We start from the raw sequence: 27,745 nt of genomic DNA on the forward strand, positions 1-27,745 counted from the left end.
TCTTTAAGCTTCCTTTAACTCCTACTCTCATCCAAGCACAGAGCACTCAGCGGCTTGACCCAGCCTTGTATCTACGCTGTATCTGCTTAGTCTGAGCTGCTGTGGCTGGCCCAACTGGCTTGATAGGCAGTATCATCTTAATGCCCTGTTCTGCTCAGTAGTCCAGCCATCATCCCTATTTATCTGGCTCCACTAGGCTCACTAGTAGTTACATGTTATATCTATTGTTGAATCCTATCGTCACCCAAGGAAAAAACTGAAACTTGGCAGCATGACCCGGCCTTATGTCTGCCCTGTATTTGCCCAAGTTAAATTACAGTGGCTGACCCGACTGGCTTTCAAGGCAGATTCATCTCAGTACCAGCCACGCTCGGATGTCCAGCCACCTTCACTTTATTATTGGTTTCACTAATCTCACCACTAGCCACAACTCTGAGTGAATTATGACCCTTTACCTTACCAAATAAAGGAACATGCTGTCAAAATGAATTTGTGTGCGTGTGTGACAGTGAGAGTGCAGGCAAGTCAAGAGGGTCATCAGGTTGGCAAACTCTCAATAACCAGTGTTTCGTTGAAGCTGCCCTCCAACTGTCTTCCAGTGTCCCAGAACAACCCCATTCTTTCTGCACCCACACACTCAACACAACTCTCTGTAATATGTTTTATTCACTTTCATCTAAAATATCCCCAGCTACCAGCTGCTAACCAACTACAACCAGCTAACTCCAAGTCAAGCTTGTCAGCATGTTTTCATGCATCAGCAGCAACTTGCTGCTCAATCCACCAAGCAACAGCTTGTGATAAACAGCTCTTACCATCATTTCACATTTACTGTATTGTTCCTTCTACAATTGTGCTATGTTGCAAGCATATCAACAGCAAACTTAAACTCAAACTTAAAAGTTAAGAAATGGTTATACCAAATGTTGATAAGCAGTTAATAAATTGATATTGGTCCAGATGCCCTGAAACCCTATTCCAGAAGATGAGTGGTAAAACTAGTGTCATGATGGAGAATTTTCCACAACGTGGCGACCCACAACGATCTATAAAGCATTAGTAAATGATTTTTTGGCCATTAATTACAGCTTATAAAACATTTAACAGAAAATGGGACCAAATTATATAACACTTGCAATCACATGGGGAAATAGAGAGATTAGCATTATCACTAACAGGTTAGCTAAACCTTTGTGTCATGTAGGAGCGGCTTGGTTGTACCTTTAGAGCAGGCTAACTCACTCACAACAGCATGCATTATGTATTACTGCTATCCTTTTCTTCTGAACAGCAAATCAATACAGTGTATTTATTTTGTATAATGTGGCAATTGGCAATGCCACTGTTCCCAGTGTGGAGAACCGTGAACTCCTGCCAGAGCCTGTTTATTATATCTGCTAAAGAGCCACTAATGGTCCTGCAGACTCCATTGTTGGTATATTGAGAAGGGGCGGGAAAGGGAGGTGAGCAGATTGATTGCTTTCTGTCTCTCTCAGTCTCTGGGGTTTGCTGTCCATTCCTCATCTCTCTCTCTGTCTCTCTGTCCATCAACTCTGTCTGGTGTTTGTGCATGAGAAAGTATGTTTCACTGTGTCTGCCTGTGTATGTGTGCACACTGCGTTGAGCTCTTGCTCAGGGCTGGGTCAGTGGTGAATCTTGGCTACCGCCTTGCAGATAGTCGGTTCAGGTTGCACCGATTCTGTCTCGGAGCAGAATGTGAGCCCCCCTCTGAACAGTGATCCAAATCCCTGCTTCCTGTTCCAGCCCCAGCCCATTAGATACAGCTTGCCTTTCTCCCAAGCTCAGCATCAGAAACAGCCAGTGGCTCTGGTTACGCCCTTCTCCTGTCTCGTCAAGAGCATCAGTCTGTATGCTCGGGGCTGAGGCTCTGACAGACAGACAGATAGGCAGATAGGAATATTTTATATTCAGAGAAAGGAAGCAGGAGCTTGCCTCGTCATCTGGAGCTGAGCTGTAAACACTTGATACGGTTCGACATTTCTTTTAAGCAGACATTGGGAAGAGATTATATCAGGGAAAGTGTAATGTAATTATCTTCAAGCATGTGCCATGAAAAATTAGGTGTTAGTAAATTGTCTTTAAAAAAAAGAGCAAAGTAGATCATAATATATGTTCCACCAACAAGGAACAAAGATTAACTGAATATAGCACTGCCAACTTCGAGTGTGTACTAAAACCAATTGGTTCCAGTCACTTGTGGAGCAACGGTTGCTCTACACCTTTTGCAATTAGCCTAATTAAACTGTCACTTCCTCAAATGGAAATTGATTTTTGTGCCCCTGTTTGTAATATATAGCCATTTTGCCAATTCATTTCATTTGCCATTGTACAAGTTAGATGCATTCTTTGGAGCCTGATCTATGTTCAATTCTTACTGCTTAATTAGTCGGTTAAAAAATTCAGATCCATCAGGCGAAAGTAACACAACAACGTGCAAGCTTAGTTGATACACAGCACATGCATCTTTGCAGAACAGCAAGCACTGCCTCATCAGCACATGAAGCGTTTACCGAAGTGTTGTGTCAGTTGTTTTTTTAGTCGCCCCTGACCCCGTGTGAAGATACTGAACTGAAATAATGGATTTCAAATTTCAGGTTATGGAAATTAGTTTGATTAAGCACAAGTATGGGCTCAGTCAGAGAGTTGGTCATTACAGTGTCTGCGTTTGAAAAAAGCATGCACTGCTGAACTGCCTCCTCCCCTCTGAGAGGTGACAGCACAAGATCATTAAATATTTATGGTGACACTGAAATTCAGATAGCTGTCTGTGACTTTCTCTCATCTTCTCGGCCATTATTAGCTGTTTTCAGGACAGAAGTTCAAAGGTGCCTTCTTTTAAGCACAGTTGTAGCTTATCACATTTACATTTTAGCGTAATGCTGAATGCAGAGGTTACAAAATAAATTTGCATTTGGAATTTTTACATCCACTTGACATTAGATAAAATTATATCTAATGCTTCTCCTGTCATTTCTGAGTTAAAACAGTTTGATCTAATTAGTGAAACTGACAGCTGTGATATTCATCTTCTTTATACTTTTTTTTCAAGGCTTTCCAGCAATTCAATTTGCTTGCGAGCATGTATAATTCCACTCTCACTGGCATGCACCTATTTCAAACAGTGATCACAAGGGGGCAGTGTTTTACAATGATTTCAGAACCTAAACTGGATCTCATTGAGCTTTTGGCACTGAGGTACCGCATGCTGTTCCTTTTTTCTTTTTGCTTATAAGAAATCACTCAGAAATATACTTAATCCCATCTCTAAAGAGCCCTTTGATTCCCTCCACAGTGCAGCATCAGAGCCTCTGAGCTGCAGTGACCGCCATCCAGTTAAAGCATCACGTCGAAGCAGAGCTGCTGCCAGTGGAAACACAGTGGTTGCATTTTTTGAAAGAACTGTTTTCCTGAGGGATTAAACTCTATTTCTGTGAGGATTAAAAAATAAATATTACAAATCAAACATGCGCTGTGGTCTGTTTGCTGTGGATGGCCTTGGCAGAAACCCATCCCTCACTCATTCTCTATTTCACTTCTCATTCCATCCCTCCCTCTCTCAGATCCCACCTACTTTAATTAAACCTCTCATCAGTCTTCCTTGGAGGTTGGTGACAAGAGGTGCAGCAGCACTCACTCCCTGTTAAGATGAGTCCAATGGGATATAAAGCTTGCGTCATTTAAATTGGACAGATACCTCTCTACAGTATCAGCCAACACTTCATAACACAAATGCTAATTAATCATTAAAGTGGCATAAACGAAAGGACAGAACTTTCACTTTACTCCCTGACTAAGATAAATGACTCCTAATGATGTGAAAATGAGGGATACCGCAGCCTTGTTGGAGCAATTATATATGAATAAGACGTATGACAAGTGTCCTATACAGGGCCAATAGCCACTTACTAGTAGCTAATTAGGCTGATGAGAGGTCCTTAATGGCTTCCTACAGGACTGTACTTCATATCAGAGCTGAAATAAAATCTTTGGCTGCAAATGACAGAATGGAGGAGCCATAAGGAGAAAGGTGTTGTCTGTTTAAGAGTACTGGCTAAAAGGTTTGCTCTCTTGCTCTGCTTCTCTTCTGTGTCTGTGTTCACATGCCTGGATGTGTGCTTGTGTATGCTCAGATGTGCAGACAGACCTTCAAAGTTAAGTAATAATCTATTACTGACTATCTTTGCCGAAAAAAACAACCTTTTCTCAGCATCGTTCAAGTACGTGGAATCAGAAAAGAGATGTTTCAAAAGAACATCAGTTCAAGCTCAGCAGTTGCTCTGTAACACACACTCTGCAACATTCCTTTAACAAACATCTTGTGTTGTTCAGTGGTTATATGGATCAGAAGCCAAACCAAACTTAAAGCTGCACAAATCCATTTTTGGCCACTAGGTGGCGGACAAGCCTCTAAACGTCAAGGCAGACGTGTAATCCTGACATGTCACTGTGTAAAGTTGTTATGTCGTATAGTTAGGACACAAAATTGCCCATTTACACATCCAGCAGACATGGAGCAACATTATGTAACTTATCTTTCCAGCGCTCTGATCTTTGCCTGTTTTTGATCCTGATCCTGTTTTGGACCACGGCTTTATTCTTTGGATTTTGCTTCAGCCTGACCCTTTGTACTTCGTTTGCATGCTTGGATTTTTGTATCCTTGTGTTTTTTTTTCTAAGTAAAATCTCTTTACTTTTATATCTGCCTCCTGAGTCGTGCTCTTGGGTCCCTCTGCTGAAAATCGTGACATCTATTGATTTAGTGGTTATTGTTTCATCCCAGGATCTCTAAGTTGGTTTCTGCGGGTCTGGTGCTGTTGCCTTTGGGCAATAATAGAGGAAGGGCTGATTATATTATTCAACGCCACAACCTAATAAGGATAGCTGATGCAAATCTTAACACCAATAATGTCTCCTAAGTAACATACGGTGAAAGAATTACAGATATCAGCGGGGAGGTGTGCCTTCTTCATTCAAATCTCCACCTCCCTGTTCTGAGGTTTATCACAGGATGTCATTGTTCAGCCAGCTTCAGACCAGGAGTTATTAGGGGGACAAAAGCAAATAAATCATGGCAGCAATTAGCGACCAACTTTGCACACAAACACACCTGCATACATAATACACGCTCATGGAAGACATCAGCTATCATATTGCTCTCAGTAAATGTATCTCCCGAGGGACCATTATACAGCAGACCAAAATGAAATCAAAATGAAACATCCATCTAAGTGCAACCCACTGTGCAGCTGGCTTTGGACTGTCTGTTTCATCCTTTCTGGCAGTCTGATCTCCCTCTGTGTGTACGTGGGTGTGGGTGTGTACGTGTGTGTGTGTGTGTGTGTCAGTTTTCCCAGAGAGTTGTCAGCCAGTTGGACTACCATCGACCCTCCTTCGTTAGCCCTGCTTTCACTGCATGTCTGACATCCCCCTGACATAAGGTGTAACACACACACACACACACACACACACATGCACACATGCACACACACTAACCTCTTGCCAGCAGTTTAACAAGCTGCCAGAGTATTTGGTGCAAAACAAGAAGAGCAAACAAGGAGAACAAACACAGAATTTGAACCTTTATAAATTCTGGCGAAGTAGTTTGAATAAAAGCAATACATCCAGGCAAGAAATCAAAGTAGTGATTTGTTTCTTTGTTTTCCATCTGTCAGGATATGCTGGTTAATAGCAGTTTAAGAGCCTGTGATTGTAAGCTGTTATGAAACTGGATAGGGACTGATATTAATAGGAGATGACAGGATATCTTCTGAGGATCTTGCTGGTTGAGAAGTTCTTGATCATACTTCTGCTGAATTGAAAATCAAAAGTGAGCTTGGTGTAATATTTTGAAAGGTTTAGACTTTTATGATACAACTTGTCTGTCAGGGAGGGGGGAGGTGGCGCTGGAGGTGTGTATTTCTTGTAAAACAAACTGGATTGATGTATATTTTCAGAAGGAGATGGAAACTTTGTTTTTACCGTTGGCATTTGAGTTTGATGTTGGTGTGTATGTTGCCACACCTGTCATGTTTGTGTGTGTTTTATGTTTGTCCTTCCTCACTCACTTACAGGCATGGCTAATGGGAGGGTGTGGAGGTATGTCCATTGCCATCCTTGACTGAAAGTTATTAAAGGATCTATTTGTAAATTTTGCTACTGCTACACAGTCAGCGTTAGCATTAACAGTTGTTTACTTACCAGTCTAGAAGAAACGTTGCAAGTTCAGAATCAAACTTCATTCCTTTACTCTCCAAGAGCCGTCTCCAGGAATGGAAGGCAAAGCCAATGTTAAGACTTGTCTTGTCTCGATCTTGTCTTTTCATCTGCTCAAGTTAGCACGCTAACGAGCTAGCCCCAGCTCGGCTCATCTCTTTCCGATACTGACTGCCTCCAGTCTGCCTTGAAGATGTATTGTGCTCAGAGGACGTATTATAACTTCTTGTAGTATAAAGACAACGATGCTTGAAGCTCTTGTCAAGCGACAGTTGCTACCACCAGCTCCCAACAAGAATCCACTCTCAGTGGCAGAGAAAACTTACAAGTGCCCCTTCAAAGGTATTAAAGAAATATTTCTTGCTTTTATTTCCAAGAGTAAAATGAGAATATTGATATCAAATGGAGCCCAACTAATAATCAGTTGGATTGATATATGGACCACTAATATGTATTTGCAAATATATGTCAGCTGTTGAGTTAATTAGTTAATTTAAAAACAGTGTAACAATCACATTGTTTATCCACCAGAGAACACTGACAGGTTCATTTTTCAACTGTTAAATGACCTGCTCAGTCCACATTGTGGTCACAGTTCTTCAATAACCAAATTAAAGGGGATTTTTATTGGAAATATTTCTGTGTTGTGTGTTTATAAAATATTAGGTGAGTAAGAATGTTTTTAGTTTAATTTTAGCATAAAAATACACTTTCTAAAATCTCTAAAGCTCACAAATTATTCAACCATATGTTGTTTATTTAATCCTTACACAAACAAAAATATAGAAATGGCAGTTTGTAATTTTACAGGAATTTATGTAAAGGTGCTATGAATGGATGCAAAAGAGTTTATTTAACTACCATATACTCCAGATATCACCAAACCTGGTGATTCCACTGTGACAACAAGCTACATGCAGTTGCTGCACCCAGTTGTTGACAGCACATAAAGTATTTCCTGCTAAAAAATGTCCTGACTCCAGCCCTGTGCATACCACCCAGACAAGACTGATATCAATCATTTCATCTTTGTCTCATAACAAAAGCAAATAAGCATGTTCCCCAAAATGTTCATACATTTCTTAAATCACCACTGCTGTGTGTGGATTTGACAACCACAGAATTTTGAGCACCAGCACAGGAGAATCACTTCCACAACTAATAGAACAAATGGAAGGATTTGGTTTTACCAGAAGGATTCATTTGTAAATGTCAGGCAGAAAGAGACCATTTATTTCACAAAGGGCCATTCATTCATTTCTCTCTGAGCGGCAAATAGGAGGCATCAGGCCTGTGGGGACTGGGAGACTGTTTGCTATTGCTAGCGGCCGTACTCTGAAAGTCATTCATCAGAACCATTTCCCCTTTCCCAAACTCTCTCCAGCCCAGCTGTCATGATGCTGCCGAGATAAATTAGCTGTGTCATCCTGTGTTTCCCCGTGCAGGCAGGGATACTCTTACTGCCCCTTGAGCTGTAAATATAAATCTGCTCCATTCAGCAACGATACTTATACAGTAAGGCTCTTGAATCAATTTTCAGATTAATGCATTGATGCACCACAAGTCACTATGGTGGTGCTGCCACACACGGTGGCTTTGGAAACCATCTGGTTCAGCACAGTGGTTACCACACTCCAGCTATTCACAGTATTTAAACATCTGTTCTGAGGCTGACTTGTGCACACCACAGTGATAATACTGTAGTTTATTTCAAGTTTTTCAATGCAGCAGAATGTTTACCACAGCAGGGCTTTACATGCTGGTTTTAACTAGTAGCTAGTTTTAACAACTCAAAGGCATCACACTGTGCCTAAAAGAGCCCTATAGCTTCTCTAATGTACAATCACTGTAAAATGGGTCAACATGGGCTTTCAAAGACCCACAGCAATTTCAGTATTTTTAGACCAAGCTCACCCATGTCCAATATGTTTGTGCTGATATTTGGTGGTTTAAAATCTGACTATATTCATGCCAAAATAATTATAGTGGGCAGTTTGTTACACTCTTGTCAACTACATTTATATCACTTGACGCTTAAACTATGCAAAAGAAACAAAGAACAAACAAACAAAAAAAAAAAAAAAAAAAAAAAAAAAAACGATAATGAAATCCTTGTAGGATACACCAAGCCTCAAAATTTCTTTAAAAATTATGTATCAAAACATAATTAATCATGAAATAAAATATCTAATAAAAGTCTGATATACAAAAGTCTACACCTCTCTTATTAATGACACCAGTGGCCATTAAGTGAACTGCAGTCTCAGTCCTGTTGCTTGCGCTCAGCCAAAACAGTTACATGATGGTCGGACTGGGAAAGTAATTAAGCACTGTATTTTTCTTGGAAAGTGCCATTTTAATGATTACCACAAGAAGAAGAAGGAGCAGTCTTCCCTTCCTTCGCCACCAGAGCATGTGTTTTGACTGGGATTAATTGGGACTGCGGATGAGAGTATTTGAGTGATGTAATAGCAAGTGCATGGAAGGAATGTCTAACGGTGGAGTGATACTGTTAGACGTAAACTTTATTTGTTGGAACATGCACGTGGCATGCTCTCATGTGCACCCTGAATGACAGGCACACGGGAGGGCTGCTAAAGATACTGACAACATGTGAGCTATATTGTACTATATAATTACTGTAAGTCTGCACTGTGTTCAATGCAGCAGCTTGACATGTTCTACTCATTCTCAATACTGACTATGCTGTGTTCAGAGCAGCCAAATCAAATTCTAATAGTTTAAAAACCAAGGGTATATTTTTACAGCACAATGCAACTCTTAATACTTTTCATGTGCAGAGTGCTTTTGACAGTGTCACACAGCATTCAGCTTTGTTTCAGTGTCACAGCCTGAAGTTCTCTGTGTTCACAAGCTTTCAGTGAGCTCCTGAGCTATTTCTACTGACTCTCATCTAATATTGTTTTTACAGTAGAGCGGCACTTAGCTGACGCAGTATTTAATTCAACCTTATAGCCCAGGAAATTGAGAGGCTACTGGAAAAGTGGCCTTTGTGACATTTGTCCCATACAGCAGATCATGTACACAATTATCCTCAAAATTGTCTCTGTAAATCACCACCTGCTCCTCTGTCAGCCCCCACAGCTACAGGACCCTGACCGCCGCTGCTCCCCATGGCTCCATCCCATTTCTCTTCTTTTGCTCCATCCTTCACCTCCCTCTACCTCTCCCTCTCTCTCTCTCTATATCTCTCTCTCTTTCTCTCTCTTTCTCTCTTTTTTTTTTGCCTGCTCCCTTGTGAATGACTTGGCGCCAAATATTCCCAGCAGGAGACAGAAGACACAGAAGACACAGCAGCAACCAAAAGAGTCAGAGAGAATATGGAGATCACAGAAAGAGGAGGAAAGAGAGAGGCAGAGCAAAGTACAAAGATGTGTATGAGGAGTGTTGACGTATAACCTTAAGACACAGGGTGGAGAATGGGAGGATGAGGGAAAATGCATTGTCTTTATGCTCTGGCAAATAGACAGTGGGGGTTGAACTGTACTGAGAGTAAACAGGGAGAAGAGAGGTAATGATAGAGGTAGCGTGTGCACAGTCCCGTAGATTTAATACATAGTGGTGAGGAGAAGAGGAGTTGGGAGGGGAACTGGGCGGCATTGTTCGTCTTGTGGCATGTAGTTTTAACTCTACACATGTCAAGGTCCAGGCTGGCCAGCTCCACCCTGATCTGGACCTAGAATGACAGTTTGATTAACTGCCGAGTGTCTCGGCAACCCAGAGCTCTTGCAAACAGACTACCATCAGTGCATGCAGTGAGACACACTTACACAACATGGAACTCAAAGGTTAATTTACCCCTCAGCGTCCTCGTAGTATCACAGTTGATATTCATGTCACTCCTGTCACTCACTTTTCAGATAAAGAGAATAGAACATTTTCATTTATTTGTGATCTCAGTAGCTGTAAATCCATTCCATAGAGTCATCTGGCAGGTAATGTAGTTCTTTTTATGCAATTATTTATTCATTGAGAGTACTCATGAGTATATCCACAGGTAGATGCATAAAAGTTCATTTTAATGTTGCACATAGGCATGTTAGATGGCTGTTTTACCTCATGCTGTGACCACAACTGCATATTGTTTCTCTTACCTGTTCCTCAGACCAACCAATGCCTCAACCCAGTTTCCAAAACCCTTTTACTAACCCACCACCACCCACACGATGTACAAATAAATTATGAAGAAAAAAAAAAACCACAATATACAGACATGTGTCTTTCCAGTATCTACAGATTTATTTACAGGCAGACTCATCAAAATACAAATATACATGCAGAGGTGGATGCACCAGTGCACCCAGTTCCTGCAGAGAAAAAGACTTACCCCTTTTGCATGCACATAGTCATGCACAATAGAAAGCCCCTGTATAACAGCCTGCAGTGTCGGTACTGTATGTACAATATTGAACAATTTATTACATACTGTATTATTCCCAACACATCCACTCAGGTCAGGCATTTGTGCATGTACACATGAAAACCTTGGAAAAAGGGTAAAGCAAGACTAGAGAATAGAGAGAAAAAGGCATGAATTATAAGTAAATAAATACATATTGCAAACAAAAACACAAATAATAAAGGAGACTGAAGTGTGTTACATATGTGTGTAGATATATATAAATACATTAAAGATCAGAGCTTGTGATGTACATTATCTTTGAAAATCTACCGCAAGTTTGATTACTTAAGGTGGTGGTTTTAAAGAAGAATACTGCATGTAGTTCATCACTGAGCATGGCACACACTGCATGCCAAAAGGTGGGATCTCAGCTATCTTACTAAAATGACTGATAAGATACGACGTCAAGTGGCAGCCATTACATTTCTGTTCTCGTCTGTGATTCTTTCATTTATCTTCAGTTGGCTTTTAAACATTCACTGCTTCACTGGCCTCACTGTTTGAAACTGAGGTCTTTTCTCATTTAGAGAAACTGTCAAAGCAAAAATCCACCCCAAAAACAGACATCTACTGATTACTTTCATTCACATTAGCTCCTAGCAATCAAGCAACTAATACTCTGTGGTGTTTAATAGCCTGTGATGGAAATTCATGACATCAGTTTGCAATGGATACTGACATTTGTGAACTGAGAATGTTTCTGTAATTACATCCCTTTTTGTTTCATTGTGGTGCTGCTGACGGGTCTGAACTTTAAAATGTGTCCATAAATTTACTCTGCACACAGTCAGTGTGTTAATGACAGTCCCCATCATTAACAGTTCTCAATAACATAATTGAAATGACTTTGCAAGAGACAGATTCATATTCAGATGAAGATCAAAGTGTCTGTGATTATAGAAATAGCCATATGTGTGTTTCCTTTTAAAGCTACAGCCGTGGGATGCCTGAACTCATTGTTCTTTGAAAAATTAAGTGAGCAGGTGTTTTGATAGACTCAAAGATCTGCAATGGGAGTATGAACATTGAAAAATCAATAGTGTTTTAGCCAAAGTCTGCATTTTTCTGCCCAATAGTAATCAAGCAAGCCGCCTTTTTTCATTGGATTTCGTTTTTATTTTCCTTTATTCACTCTTGAATCAGTGAAAGGTCTATTTGGACAATATTTCAACTTTATCCAATAGTAAATTCATTGTGTATTTTAAGATGCAGTCAGTCAAACATGATATTAATTTGTGTCTGAGATTCATAGGTATTATTCGACTAAAGATATGTCTCTGAACAAATATCCCTGTTTGCTTTCATAATGGGCTCATTAGTGAAACTCTCTAACTGCGGTTTCATAGCCGCGTGCATTTGTTATTCTGTTGTTGTTACACTCGTAGGATTGTGTTTCTCTGTCAAGCAAGTACATCATTATCCCTTCACCCAGACGGATTAGCTTGTTGCACAGAGCCTCTCCTCCGATATGTCTCCCTCTTGATGAGCTGGCTATGGAAACGGGGGTTGAACAAATGCTGTTAAATGCCAAAAGCGTCAGGATCCATGTCAGGTGAATGCTGATGCGCCGCCCACCATGTTTTTAAGTTACAAATAATCTATATTCCCACCCTTAAGTTTACCCTTAAACTTCCATTGTTCCCCTGTCTGTGCTGGATCTTCTTTCATGTTTGTCTCTCACTTTCTTACTTTTCCTGTTCACAGGCATGTCAGCACTCTGTACACGACACACAATTGCACTCAGTCAAGGATATCCTGTCTGCTCATGGTACAACTCTTGAATATGCGATGATGGTATTTCACTCAGCAGCCATCGTAGGCCCACACTTGAGCAACCATTCCCTGTGACACCCCCACCCGTTAAAACATGAGTAATTGCCCGAGTAGAAGAGTTGATTGTCCTCAGAAGGGACATTATGACGTGTGCTACAGCACATTGCCAGGGAGAGTATGAGAGTATGAGTAAGCAGGCTGTGTCCTGTGTGAACCCAGAAACATGGAGGGAGATTAAACTGCTGGCGGTTGCCTGATCTCATCTTCTGTTCTTTGCAGTGCTTGAATTTTGTGTCATGTTTATTCTCTGTACACCATCATGGAGACTCTGGGTAGGTAAACTAGAGTCTGCATTAAAAAAAAAAAAACAGCCCAGTATCCAAAGTAATGTATGAAGTAGTGTGCCCTTTATTTAGCAAGGCAGACAATTAAGGATGTGATCAGGCTGGTCGATGAGTTTGTATCTTTTTTTGTCGTTCATGCAGGACACCAGAACATGCGCCCTGTTGCCGACCTGCTATTAATGTTGTTCTGACTGCAATCTTTGCTAACCGTAAAGTTATGAATGTAGATGTTATAGAAAGCAAGTTTTTTTTTTCTTTTTAAGTTGGAATTTAACATAATTCTGTGTTTTGCAGAATCATCCACCAACAACATTCCCGGTTTCAAAAACATTACACCTGCCAAGATACATAAAGTATACAAAACTATTAAAGAACAATTACAACTTGGAGATAATTGCTGTCTAATTTTTGACATGATACACTGGGACATCACTAAATCATCAGACAGGGCAAAAAACTAAAGTAAGCTGAAGGGTTTTAAACTAATCTCTAGGCATGGCTTGTTTAATCTGCATGGGATCATGGTGCAAAAATGAGCTGATGACTTCACCCTCTCAAAAAATCACATGACAATCTTTTTAGGTAGAATCACAATCCATGATCTGAATTTCCACCGTTGGGCGCTTCTTTGAGATGTCGCCCGAATGCTGCTTTCTGTTTACAAAATGTGTCACAAACAATCACACTTTTTGCTTAGTTCATATTGAGTATTAGTGTGGACAGCACTGTTATTAATTTCATGAGGTGCTATATGTGTGTATTTTAATTTGAAAGTTGAGTCCCTGCCCCGGCTTGCAGGCAGGTCTCTCATCCCGCGGACGGTCTGCAACTTGTTCTGCTCAGGTGGAGAACTGGTACATGTGCCGCTACACCAAGCTCGCCGAGGCTGCAGAGCAGAACAATGACTCCCGTCGTCAGCTGCTGTGGGCTAGCTGTTTAATAGTTAACAATGGGCTGATTAGCAGTGACTGAACCTTTATAATTGAATTTTTTGAATATAGCACCTTTCAATGGCGCAATTGGTACAAGTCATGTGAAAAGGAAATCATATTCCAAAGTAAGATCATCCATAGTAAAAGATCATCAAACCCTAGATGGCACTGTTTTCCCTGATCACAGAAATGACCTAGGCTGCCAGAAACTGGATTTTACATTTTCAGCAGACAATGACACGAGACAAAAGTTCATTCACGCTCCCTTTCCCCTCTCATTCACGCCATTTCTTTCTCACCTCTTTTCCCTCGTCACACAGTAAACTACTCGCACACACACACACACACACACACACACACACACACACACACACACACACACTGTACTCAAAAGTAGGAGCAGAGAGAGAATCAGACGTGCATGGTGTTCACTTTTACTCGGGATTGGAACATTGTGTGATGATGACCAACCAAGCATGAACCAGCACCATCAAAGCCAAACCAGGGCACCGCGGGGTCAAAAATCCCATTAAATCTAAGTTAGGCTTTTCGGGACTTGGGGAGAAGCTTTAAAGACAGGCGACATGATTTGCATTCATTTACCAGCAGCGTCGTGACCTTTTTTGTTTTCCCCATAACATTTCAAATCTTTCACTGAAACGCATCCGAGAACTGACAGCTGGGAATGTCAACCAGTTTTGCTTACACCTGAGTGTCACCAAAATGTTAAACACCCAGTGAGCCTTGTCTTTTTTTTGTTCTCAGCCTTTGAATCTGCAACATTTAAAATTCAACTGGTGGAACCGTAATGAAAGAGACTACAGTCTCTACAGCATTACTTTCTATAATGCCGTGTTCAATTTTGAGGAAGAATACAATTTGTGAGCTAGGAGGGATTATGCTGCATGTGTGTGGGGTTGTGTACGTCCATGCCTGTGTGTTGTGTTTGTGTGTGTGTGTGTGTATTTGTGTGTTTGTCTGATGGGCTTGAAAAGGAAGATAAATGGTCTGTAGCTACTGAGGCCAATGATTTCATTCAGCAAACAGCACTCTGGATAGTCTGAAGAGAAGAATGTGTTTGTGTGTGTGTGTGTGTGTGTGTGTGTGTGTGTGTGTGTGTGCGTGTGTGTGTTTTAAGAGTGAGGGTTGAGGTGGAAGGAGACGCTCAGATGAAAAATTGAGAATCAAGACAGGGAGGGAGACAGCAGGAAGGTGTAATTACAATACAACCGCGTGATTTCAACTAATTCCGTTGCCCCTGGGGCTTGTCTGTAGATTTTCAGAGACTAACTGCTTATAATTTTGATGAAATAATCCCCGGGACTCAAGTTGCTGCGCAGTAGCGCACTGAATAATTCTGATCATTCTGAATAACTTGCCCCCCCTCCCCGCACCCCCTCGGACAAGATCAGGGAGCGCTGCGCGACTGACAAAATACTCCCCCATCACAGCCTCAAGCTGCTGCTCAGAGGACCGAGCTGGACTGCGTGCGCTTCTCTCTCTCTCTATCTCTCTCTCTCTCTCCTTGTCTTCTTCCTCACAAACAACAGCAGCCGTCTGTGAGCGCGGAGGCGACTTTAGTCTCAGCCACCGTGACCACAGCGGGACCGATGTTGGAAGCGCGCACCAGCGGTCCTCCAAAATGTGCCAGTGCGACTCATCTGGATCGAAACCGAGACCGGACTCCCTCGCTGAAGCCGGGAAGCTCTTCATAAAACACACCACCTTGCATGGCTTGAGGCACATCTTCCTCAGCGGCTCCTACCCCCGGAGAGTTGCGTGGCTGCTGGCTTTCCTGGCAGCTTTGGCTCTGCTCTTCACCTGGTCCTCAAACAGAGTGCGGTACCTGCTCTCCTCGCCCGTGTACACCAAGGCGCACATGGTGTACGCCAAAAGACTCGTTTTCCCCGCTGTCACCATTTGTAACCAGAACCTCCTGTTACCGCGGCGAATGAAGAAGACGGATATATTCAGCGCGGGGAGGTGGTTGGGACTTTTGGGGAGGAACTGGCAGGTGTCCCCCGCTGCGAGAGAGGCGCTCACACCTCTGAGGGGCGACGATGGAGGGAGCGCGTTGGGCGAGCCGCCCTGGTCCCCGCTGTCTCGGATTTTGGACTTCAACCACTTTCTTCCTCCTCCCCGGGAATCCCAGCCGTCTATGAGGCAACTGCTGGACCGGCTGGGACACCAGCTGGAGGAGATGCTGCTGTACTGTCGGTACCAGGGAGAGCTCTGCGGGCCGCGCAATTTCAGCACCGTGAGTGACGCCAAAGTTCAGCTCTCCGCTTTAACTCCCTCCTCCTCCCCCTCCCAACAGGTCGATGCAGCTTTTAGAGGTGGCTGCAGCTTATTCAGTTATTAGTCTGAGCCAGAAGTTGAACTGTTTGTAATTGGCTGTCAGTAATTTTTATGTATTGTGTGGATAGTTATCAAGTGGCCACTCAATTAATTTGCTTTGAACACATGCAATGAGCAGGGGGTACACAATGCGCATTCTTCCGCGCTGTTGCTTGGTAATGCTCCTCAGTGGTTCAATTAACTCTCTCTACCTCTTAAGCTTTATAGCGATGTAAATGCCACTATAATATTTGTATATGGACTTATGCTGTGCTGTACTCCACAGAGAGCTTACAGTGATTTATCTTATGCAAATGGATTCAGCTGACAGTATACCTCTATATTATTGCTCTAATGTTCCTATAGCGTTCCATAAATTCACTGACTAGACAACACTTGTAGTGTTGTTGTGATATTTACATTTTTTATTTTATTATAGGACAGTAATTTTTCTAATTTGTTCGCACCTTCATATACTCATTTTGTCCAAATCCAGTGGAATATTATATCAGTAAATTCTGCACCAAACAGTATCAAAAGTTGAATAATTTTACTGTAAAGCCCAGCAGGCTTCTACGTTCACCGTATGGTCCGAATGGGTCTCTCCTCTGTCGTCCATCACTGCTGGATCAATGTGTGTACAACCCCATGCTCACAGGAGACCAATCTGCCCCTAATGAAGACTTTTGATTCATTTAGCAACACTTTACAATGCTCCTGGATACTGTGATAGAGAGCGGTTAGTGCTGGCCTCACTGGTAAACTGCAGCCCCATTGATTGCACTTCATCATCCTGTGGAGAACAATGTGAAAGCCAGCGTTCCTCGCTCTCCCACCTCATTACCCAAATTTGTTTTCAGTTAAGTAGATTCTCCTCTGTTGCTTGAAACAGCTTGATTTTTGTTTGTTTTTTGGTTTTTTTTTTTGCAACTTGCAGCAGGAAAGATTGAGGATTATTTTATGTTTTGAAGGAAATTTATAATTTGAAACTCCTCACCTCAGTGGCAGTTGCCTTCAGTCTCTGTGGCATCAAAATATAAATCCACAACTAATGCATCGAAAAGTTGCTTCTTTTCTTCTTTTTTTCCCCACAAATTTAAATGCTACGTATCTGGAACCACAAAACAAGTTATCACAGTCAAACACATTTCTTCTCACCAACATCTTTAGACCCGCTTCATGTTGTATAGTGTATTTTAAAGGGTGACCAAGTAACAACACACTATTTCAGAGATAAACATGATGCCGAGGTCTGGGTTTTGGGGATATGTGTTAGTGCATAGATAATCGATGATGCCCCCTGCCTGGCCTCGGGGCGCGCAAGACAAGCTGTCGGCATGAGTCAGACCAATAGAATCAGTCACACTTGAGAAGTGAGGTGTGGAGGAGCAAGACAAGCCTGTCTACATACAATGGGTTTCTGGATGTATTGACTTTTGTGCAGGAACCCCCCACCGCTCCACCCACCCATGTTGCCGGATCTCTGGTGAAACCATAAATTTGGTCCCCTGGCCTCATCAATCCATCCCCCCTTCCATGCAGCTGTTTAATCCTTATTTCATCTAGGCCTTAACAACACGCATGCTTAATTTCTCATCAGGGTGGCCTCTCCTCACTCTCAGACATTGATTTCAGTTACAAAACCCACCAGAGAACATACAGTCAGCTTCTGTCCCACATTTGCACCCTATTGATCGACAGTTTAAATCTTACTGGGTAGTCTAACTAAAGGTGGATTTGCTATCTATGTATCTTGTCTGGAATATCAGTGCAATGGTTGCTCGTTTTATTTTTTTGTGCATGTGAATTTTGATGACATTTTGAGAGAAAATTTTACCCTAAATCTCTGAAGCAACTCAATGGCTTTGGATTTGTGGGCTCAACATGTATTTCTTCTTGGCTCTTTGTAAGTAACTGACCAGACATTTATTTCAGAAACAGATTCCTCTGAATTTTAAATTTTTCCAGAGTAAAAACTTTGCAGGTTCTATTTTGTCGGGCAAAAAATCTACAACACTATTTTATCTGCTAACTGTAGCATCATTTTATTTAACAGGTGTGACTCTGGTGACTCTTTTTGACTGGTAAAACTTTCTCTGGTCCTTGTAGTATCTTTTCATGAGCTTTTGCATCACATGGTCTTCATCAGTAGATAATTTGATCTTTTACCATGGAACTGTGATGTTAGAAACTTTCCTTCATCTTGAACACCTATAGGACTTGTCATCCACATCGACTTAAAAGTTAAACTTCATCCTTGACCTTGGAAATAGCAGTTGATGAAAACAATCTCGGCTTATGGTTCATTTAGTTGCTGCTTTTTTCTTTTTTTTTCTTTTTTTTTTAAGGCTGATGTTATAAATGTTGATTTGGATCTGTGGTGTATTTTGTCTTTGTAGGCCTGTATAGTATAGAATTGAATTACATAATAAGGTGTCCCTAGTATTTTGTAACACACCCTCCCCATAGAGATGAAGCACAATGGCACAGCGAAAAAGTAAACTGGCACACTTCTTTATCCACTCCTTCATAGTTTTATTTGTTGAACATTGATCGATGACGTATCACATGACGTAACACTGTGCGAGTATCAACAAATCCTATTTTTAGCTGAGTTGATTCAGCGTCATGTTGTTGAAACTAAGACAATCTTTCATAGGTGTCTTTTTGTAGCTGTCATAACATGTTGCACCTTTGTGCTCAGCACTCATCTTGAAATCAATGGAGAGTAGGGAGAGTGGTTCCCTGGCAACTTTAGGGAACAGCTTGCGCATCCTTGTCACATTGTCATGTGAAGGATAGCCGAGGGCCATCTCAACAGTCTCGGGCTGTCTGTCTGTGAATTATTTATCCAAGAGAGAGACACTGACATTTCCACACCCTGCAAGGACGAGAAAGGATGATGTCTCTCTCAGCATTTTTCCTCACAGGTGGGGCGAATTTTAATATTTCATTTCTGTGTTTACAAGTTAAGAAGACCCAGTGGTTCTCTCTTTAAATGCAATGTATAGGGCTCAGTGTTCAGCCATGCGAGAAACACCTGCAATATGGGATTTACCACCTCAGGAAAAGCTGCTTAAGAGTCACAAGTGCTTGTTCACACTGAATGCTAAATGTATTTCGACGACAAGGTTATTAGCAACAAGTTTAAAATGTTTATTATCACTACGTGGAGCCAATTAATACTGCCCTTTACACTATTAAGAATTCATTAATTTGAAGTTTTTATTCGAATATTATTTTTAAAAAAAAGCTTTTGTTTTTGATGATGGGCTTTCTGCCTCAGGTAAAACACATTTCCAAAACAACACACACCTCTTGTTTTATTTTTCAAATGTATTTGGGGTATTTTTCACCACACAAACTCTGCCAACAACACTGGATAAGACAGAAAAGCTGTTTGATAGAAAGACAAAAAGAAGCATATTGAGACTAAGCATAAACCTCAAAGCTACAGAACACATTGAAGACTCCCCAAGGTCACCACCAGCACCCACTGCTGCTGCGCTTCACTCAATGCAGTCAGCACAATCTCCTGGTTACCACAGCAACTCTGACTACAGGCCTCCTGTAGTCAGTCACCACATTATCAACACATACACGCAGATGGCAAGCAGGGGTGGCTGTAGACATCCACGCAAATACTGTACACACACTCACCCATTGAAGCACGCTCATTCATATTCTTGTTCTGGCGTGCACGCACGCTCTGGCAAATGCACAATGACAAACAGACGCACTCACTTCCACACAATCATGAACAATCTTATCACTGTTTTCTTCATCTGCCAAATGCTTTTTCTCTTTTCAGTGTGAGCGACGTTGCCTCTTTCTCTGAAGGTTCAAACTTGTCTCCTGGAAAATCGGCCTTTGTGAGCTATAAATCGGCAAAACCTTGGAAAGAAATTGTTCTAACAAGTTGATTGTTTTTTTTTTTAATTTTTTTAAAAATAAAATGTGGCTTGTTTGGCTGCTGCAGGATCTCATGGGGAAAAATCAGCTTACAGATTCTCAGACTAAGAAGCAAAGACCTTTTTACTTTCCTGCAGGTTTTTCCCATTGTTATCATCATATTTATTTTCTCTGGCTGATGCAGTAGTCGCCATGATATCTTAAGATTCCCGTGCCTTTACTCCAGCACTAAGATGGATTTTAGGGGCATTTTATTGATGTTTGTATCCTGCTCTAGAGTCACTGCACATGTGTTGCAGCCACTGCTTTTGACTCAGTTTTGCCACTTGCGCACTTGAAAGGTCACATCTCATATTGTGTCCGACTATCAGGCAGCTTTTTTTATTACATTTCACCACTTTGTGTCTTAAAAGCCCCTATATAACCGCACCCTGGAAGGAAATCCATCGTGATTCACGCTCCATTCTTTCCCACACACTCCACTGAACTGCATTCACATTATACCAACTTTTCCTTTTCCGAGACTTGGCTGCAATTTTTCCTGCTCTATATATCTGGTGTTTGTGACATTTGAGTAATTTGTCATGAAGCGCTAATGTCTGACTCATAAGTCACCCTTGTAATAAACGCCTCCCTATGTGTTCCCAAGGTCCTAACAATGCATTCACGAGATATAAAGCTACAGCCTTTTTAGGCAGCCTCAGCAGAGAAAAAAAAGCTTTTTGTACAAACTGTGCGTGTCGTGATGGACTTATTTGTACCGCTATCTTTGAGTGAAGCCTTATCGCCATTGTATGTTGTGAGCACAGTATTTAGACAAAGACAGAGTGGAAGTAAGAGATTTATTTCAGTTATTGCTTTTCTGCTCCTATTCTCATTTCTTCTGCACGAATCCCCTCTTTCGTTTCCTTTTTATTATATGAACGTCAGAATGTTGAAGGTTATTATTAAGTTAATTGTGAACTAGGATGCTCTGATACAGGGCTCGCAATCATGCAGCTCGATAACAAAGTAAAGGAACATTTTACTTTGGATCCTGGCCATGGTTTTCCATTTCCTAATGTCTGTGATTAGATTATACATCCATTAGTTCACTGGCAATCATGTCTTTGCCAGTAGGTCACAGCTCCATGTTGGCTCTCCAGTAGCTCTCCAGCAGCACACATGCCTGATCAACCAATAAGAAGGCATTCTTTAGCATGTAGGGCAGGTATAGTTAGGTTTTGATGAAAACGGCACTGTGTTCATTGAAGCCCATGTTGCGTCTGCAGATGGTGTGTCAAAGAGATGAAAGTGGAACTGGAGCATGTTGACCTCATTTGATCAGGCTTCCTTTTTTGAAGATACTTTGAATCCACTTGAGAAAGAAAAAAGCAAGGTGATGATTTGATTGAAGCTGAAACAGTCAATTTTAAGCAGACACACATAAAATTCCCTAGTTCCAACTTCCAAAGGTGAATATTCACTGCTTTATTAAGTTTTCTTTTATATTAAACTGAATATTTTAGTGTTGTGGGCTGTTAGGCAGATGAAGCAAGACATTTATATACACTATGTCAACTTGAGTGTGTGGTGGACGTCTTTTTTACTATTTACATTTTTATGGATAATTAAATGTGAAAATAATAAGCTGATAACTGTTAGTTGCAACCTAAGATTCCATAATGATTAGGGCTGCAACTAAAGATTGTTTTGATGACTTATTGATGAATTGTTTGGTCCATAAAAATGCCACAGTGTGGTAAAAAAAAAAAAAAAAAAAAACTCCCATCACCCCATCCCAGATTAGATGGTAACATGTTTAAATTGAACAAATGAATGTTTGGCTTTTTTGATCAACAAATGATTGAAATAATGTTTAATGGTCAAGTGCCTTATTGATTAATTTAATAATTGATTAATAATAGTGACATTTCTAAAACATAAATCAAGTTTTTAAAGCGTTAATAATCCATATCTGAAATATTAAAGGACCACAGTGAGTTTTAAGTGAGAGATTTGCTTTGATGCCAGCAGTCATTGTTGTTGTGTATGGGATTTCTCATTCAGAGGATTTCCCACTTTGAAATAGAAGTCATGTCACATCCACTCAAGCATATACTGTATCACGCAGCACGGAGAGGGTTGAAAGCTCAGTTTATCAACAGCATCTCAAAACGAAGACTTCTGAGGTCTGCAGTTGACAGCGTAACAAGGACGGGGTACTGTGGGTTCTTTTTAGCTGCTTTTGAAACAATCCCTTGCTTAGCACTACCTTTATCTCCACTCCTGAAGGATTAAATGCATACAGCTAGAAAGTGAGAGTTTACTTGAGGGTCAGTATACAAAGTTAAGCTGAGATGTGGCCTAACTATTCCTTTTCTCTCATGTGTTGTAGCTAAAATCACTAAAATCCTTGTTTCTTTGTGTGTGTGTGTTTTGGTTTTTTTTCAGATATTCACACGCTATGGAAAATGCTACACCTTTAATTCAGGCCAAGATGGACGACCCCTGTTGGTGACGATGAAGGGTGGGATGGGCAATGGCCTGGAGCTGATGTTGGACATTCAGCAGGACGAATACTTGCCTGTATGGGGAGAGACTGGTAAGCTTACCTGGAGGACACATCACATGAAACATCCCATCCCCAGCTCGGAAGACCGCAGCTAAAACTACAAGATTGGTGTTTATGTTTGGCCTGAAGCGAGGACTTGTGTTAAAAAGAGATTTTTTTTTTTTAATCAATTAAACACCAAAGTGGCCTCCTATTTTCAGTGCTGGTGCTCTGAGAAATCTCAGGGGAAAAAAAGCTATCACAGGGATTCCCCTCTAATCCCCGAGCTGGAGGCCTGACTAGGCTGAATTGCACTCTCTGCAAACCCTTTTGATGTAATTGTAAAACCCTAAATCCATTTAGTATAGTGAACATGTGCATACTCTAGGCCAAATAAGATACCATTTTGTTTTATCTGTAGCAAATTTACACCCAATGGTGCCCCTGAAATGTGAAGTTCTGTGAAATTTTCTCTCCACTTTCATTAATCATGAGTGATGATCTGGAAAAATACATGCTCTGATCAATGGATTTGAAATGCCCTTGCTGTGTCAGTGGATAATATCGACTAAACAATTTAAAGACAGATGGATATTTTTTAGGAGAATTTTATCGCATTGTAATATAATTGTATCACTTGTCATTTAGGCATCGAGTACACATGAATCAAAGCCATAGAACCAATTGCCCAATATAAAATCAGTGGGGGCCAGAGGCTGCTCCATTCAGGGTCGCCCCCTCATTAACACAGTGGAGTCTCCTCGGCGCTGCTCCAGGAGACCCTGCAACTCTGATTTTAATGCTGCAGCACATGCTGTTGTGTGTTTGTATCAATATTTTATATGTACTGGGAAATGAATGTAAAGAGAGTTCAGCATGGTCAGAGAAACACTGTGCTCACAATCATTAAACATGAAGCACAAAGCAGAGAGCCGTGGTCTGAATGTAATATTTAAATATAAAGCTGTATCTACTCCGAGTCTAAATGGTTTTAATAATATTAATATTAAATGTTCTTTATGTAAGATGAATAAATAATTAAAGGCTTTCACAAGAGGGGATGTGGTGGAAACCTAAGGATGCAGTAACTACAATACACACAGTCGTAAACTTTAGTCACATACTTTTTATTATTAAAGATTATTTTAGCAGTTAGTCATCATTGTCAGAGTAACTTTTTGTAATGAACTTTAATGACTTCACAAATGTTCTATGGTTTATTTTTTTCCTGGGAGATTAGTATGTAGTTTTAAATATACAGTGTTTCATCCTGAACATTCAATTTTAAAGGAGCTATTTGTAAGTTTTGCTATTGCCTCATAGTCAACGTTAACATTAAGAGCTGTTTACTTACCAGTCAACCAGTCAACAAGAAATGTTGCAAGTTCAGTATCAAACTTAAACTCTTTACTCACCAAGAGCTGTCTGCAGCAGTGGAAAGCAACCCCAATGTTAAATCTTGTTTTGCATCTATTTCTATCACTTCTTTTCTTCTACTGAGGTTAGCACGCTAACCAGCTAGCCCCGGCCTGGCCAGCCCATCTAATCACTTTCCAATACAGAGTCACTGTTGTGTCTAGTTTGCCCTGCAGAAGTAGCGCTGCACAGAGGACGTATTATAAACCTGGTCCCGACAAGAAGTGGCGTTCAGCAGCAGAAAAAACTTACAAATAGCCTTTTTTAAAGTCAGTTTTATTGTGAATATACTAGAAAGTGGTGGAAATTTTGAAGATCGCTGTCTAAATTTCAGTTAGGAAAAATCTCAGCCCGCCAACTCAATATCACACGATTGTTTTTACAAAAACTTGACCTGTTTGTCATTAATGCCAAATGAGACAGACTGGCTCTTCATTAGTCCTATTATAATGGCCTTAATTACCAGTTTTTTAATCTGGCTGGATGCTGTGCAGTGCATGATGTGCCATACAAACACCTGGGGCCTCATTTATCAAATCAAGCGTAAAACACGTTCAGAATGTGTGTGTGTGTGTGTGTGTGTGTAAGAACTGTGTGTAAGAACAAGAAAATTGGTATTTATCAAACATGTACATGCACAACTGACCGCTGACTGTTCTACTTCCATGTGCTTGTACACATACATTTACATACAGAATCAACCCCAACTAAGCCAACCAAAGTTACTTGCTGGCATGGCTGACAGTAGAGTTGGGGATTGTGTGTATTTTAGGAATCGGTTTTCCGATGATTAAACCTGTGTATCACTGGGTGTTTGTTGGTACGCCTGGTCAGGAGAGGTTCTGAATTTTACACACATTTTCAAGCACAAGAAGAAAGTGATAAATCCTTTCTGTGTGTAGAAATGCGTGTATACATGGTTTAAGCACAAAACTCTGCATACACATGGTTGATAAATGAGGACCCAGATCTAAACTTGATATTCATCCATCCATTTTTTCACACTGACTTATCCTCTATGGGGTTGCGAAGTGCTGAGGTATATCCCAGCATGCATTAGGTGAGAGACAGGTTACTCTAGGGACAGGACGCCTGCACATGAAAGTGTCAGTCTAACACATATAAACACTCACATTCACACCTACAGGCAGTTTAGAGTCTTAACCTCACCCGGCCTGCTTGTCTTTGGGCTGTGGGAGGAAATATGAGCGCCCAGAGGAAACCCAGGCAGACCTAAGTAGAACATACAAACTCACAATACCGCTGGGCATGTTGGTTTAGAGATAACCACTGAGCCTCCTCTCCTGCATTAGTCAGGATCAAATAATCACAAGAGAGCACAGCAGGATACAATAAGAGAGAAATCCAAGCAAATGTGTGTTGGCGAGTGTGACAGGGTTATAATTTTCTTGTTAAAACCACCCCTGGTTATATCAACTACTCTGGTAAGAAATCTTCTATGTTATTGTTGCATACCTGAAATTGTTTCACAACAAATCACAGATAGTGAAATAACTTTGAGGCAGCTGAACATGCTTGTATATTGTCAAGTGTGATCACGCTTACATTTCATTCCAAGATTCAGACTAAATTTCATTATACCAATTGTTCAAGGATGACAGATGGCCATGACTGAAAGATGACATGTGCTTTTGCAACCAGGAGCTTGGGCACTACTTATGTATATGTGCTGCTCCGAGCCTTAAGCATTCGTCTTGGCAACAGCAGAGAACGTCTTTGTATCCAGCCTCAGAAGAGCAATGTGTAACAGTTAAAGTCTGACGCTCTTTGTTGAAGCTCTCTTGCTGAATTCCAGCCGCATCCCTGAGCTCTTTAATTGAAAATAGTGAGAAAGCCTGGCACTTAGAAGACGATACCAAGTGACAACCGGGGAGGAAAGGCAGCAGGAAACAGACATCCTACTTTATCCCCGAGCCAGCGCTCAAAGGAACTAAATCTTTTGAATACAGCCTGCCATCGCCATGATAAGCAGTGCCAGGTCCCTGCAAATGTGATAGAAATATGTTTGCACAAGCATAGATTTGAGCCACCATGACATTGTGATGTTCCCCTGATCTTAGTATCAAAGAGGGCCATCTGCTTCATTTAAAATCTATACAGCAGAGTGCTGCAGTGAAGGAAGCTGTCAGCTGTATTGATTTTCCTTTTATCCTCATCATCATTTATTTATTAATTCATCCATTCTTTCTCGCTGCCCCTTGTAGTAAATAAGGCTCCTGTGGGAGATGTATTGTCATTAACCACTCTGCTTAAGAAGTCCATATCCTTTATCCTTTCACTCTTCATTTCAGCGCAATGTGTTTGCCATCCGTGCCATTCCATAGGTATAACTAATTAATTTTATAATTAACAATTAGTCCCCATGAATGGTTCTTTCCAGCTCAAATAAGACTTTTTCCAGCTTGTTTTTCACGCACTGGCTGAAACATATTCCTCTACTGCAAAGCCTTTTCTCCATTTGATTAGTAACAAGATTAGTTAGATCATGCAGCCCAATGTGTGCATACAAATCATCAACCTCGTTGTAAATGCCCTAACCTCTTCTTGTCAACAGACGAGACATCGTTTGAAGCAGGGATCAAAGTTCAGATCCACACCCAGGACGAGCCGCCGTTCATAGACCAGCTGGGCTTCGGTGTGGCGCCCGGGTTTCAGACCTTTGTATCCTGTCAGGAACAACGGGTACGTCTTGGGAACAATGACAGAAATGAAATACAGAAAATACAAGAATATATTTCAGCAAATTTTGTCGGGGAGAATCTGCAAGTTAATATTTGCCTTTTAAAATGAATGCTGAGGATTTCAGAGCAATATCATGTTTGTAAATCAAATAACCACTCCAGCTTTGATAATGATTATTGTAACAATGTTACAAAGTGCTTCAAAAGAACAAACAACACACCAAAGCAATTAAGATGTGCATTAATATAGCCAAAGTCATTGCTGCATTATAGCATAAAGGTTCAAAGTGAGCTTTAAGTGGAGGTTTAAAGGAAGTCACTGATGCAGCAAGGTGAATTTCAGTAGCAAGGCTGTCTTAGAGTTTGGGGGCCTTGACAGCAAATGCACCATCAGGGGACTGCTGGCAGATTTCTGCTGCAGTTATACATACAGGCACAAATGTGTGTTGGACATGGAGTGATTAAAATGTAATGAGTAAAACCTCAGAGAATAATGAAACATACAGTAGTTTATCTTTAAATTCTGATGTGTTAAATGATCCAAACATAACACGTGTCATCGACACAGCAATGAGAAAGAAATTATGTTATTTGGCCAAATCTGCTTATGGCTTTGAGCCAGGTCTGGACAATACAAACTGCGTCTTTGTTGTGTATATGTATGTATGTATGTAGCATTCACCTCAGCAGCAATGCAGCCTTTCTCTCCTGTTAGTATCATCCATTTGCTAGTCTTCACATACATGGTGGTGTATGTCAGCATGGCTAGTATTAATAATATTATTATTCATTTGTCATTGTCTTTACTAAGCTGTTTCTTACTTTTGAAAACTTTTGCTGGGAAATATGTTTCAAGTGTCAAAATCAGTTTTCAAAGCTGCTTTTTTTGTCCCAGATGCTGGTCACAATATGTTTACATGGGCACTTACAAAACCTAGATTTCACTACAAAATTGTCTTGCAACATCTTATCTGGTGTGAACATACTGTCACTCACCTGTTACAATGGCCTGCAAAATCAGTGATGTATGATGATTTGTGGTGTTTTGAAGCGTCCAGCAAGGCCCAGGTGACCCTGCCAGGGTTGATCAAGCTCTGGACTGTGTCCCAGTAGCACTCACAGTCTACTGCTCACTCCCC

The 27,745-nt window shown here is 41.0% G+C and overlaps 1 protein-coding gene across 3 annotated transcripts in view; it reads left to right on the forward strand.

Moving 5' to 3' along the window:
- The window catches only part of asic1b (acid-sensing (proton-gated) ion channel 1b), a 144,178-nt gene that overhangs the window by 102,408 nt on the left and 14,025 nt on the right, over positions 1-27,745 (forward strand). For 2 of the 3 annotated variants that reach the window (XM_023406349.2, XM_023406348.2), the window contains 2 exons: positions 22,389-22,539; positions 26,480-26,607. In XM_023406349.2, the coding sequence (XP_023262117.1) occupies positions 22,389-22,539; positions 26,480-26,607 (279 nt within the window). Of the gene's footprint in view, positions 1-15,159; positions 15,964-22,388; positions 22,540-26,479; positions 26,608-27,745 lie in introns of those variants that run through there. The other variant, XM_087174025.1, reaches the window with a different exon arrangement.

The sequence above is a fragment of the Seriola lalandi genome, unplaced genomic scaffold (assembly GCF_002814215.2).
Source record: "Seriola lalandi dorsalis isolate HSWRI2012SDOR001 ecotype SW California unplaced genomic scaffold, Sedor1 jcf7180002054304, whole genome shotgun sequence".
Taxonomy (NCBI): Eukaryota; Metazoa; Chordata; class Actinopteri; order Carangiformes; family Carangidae; genus Seriola; species Seriola lalandi.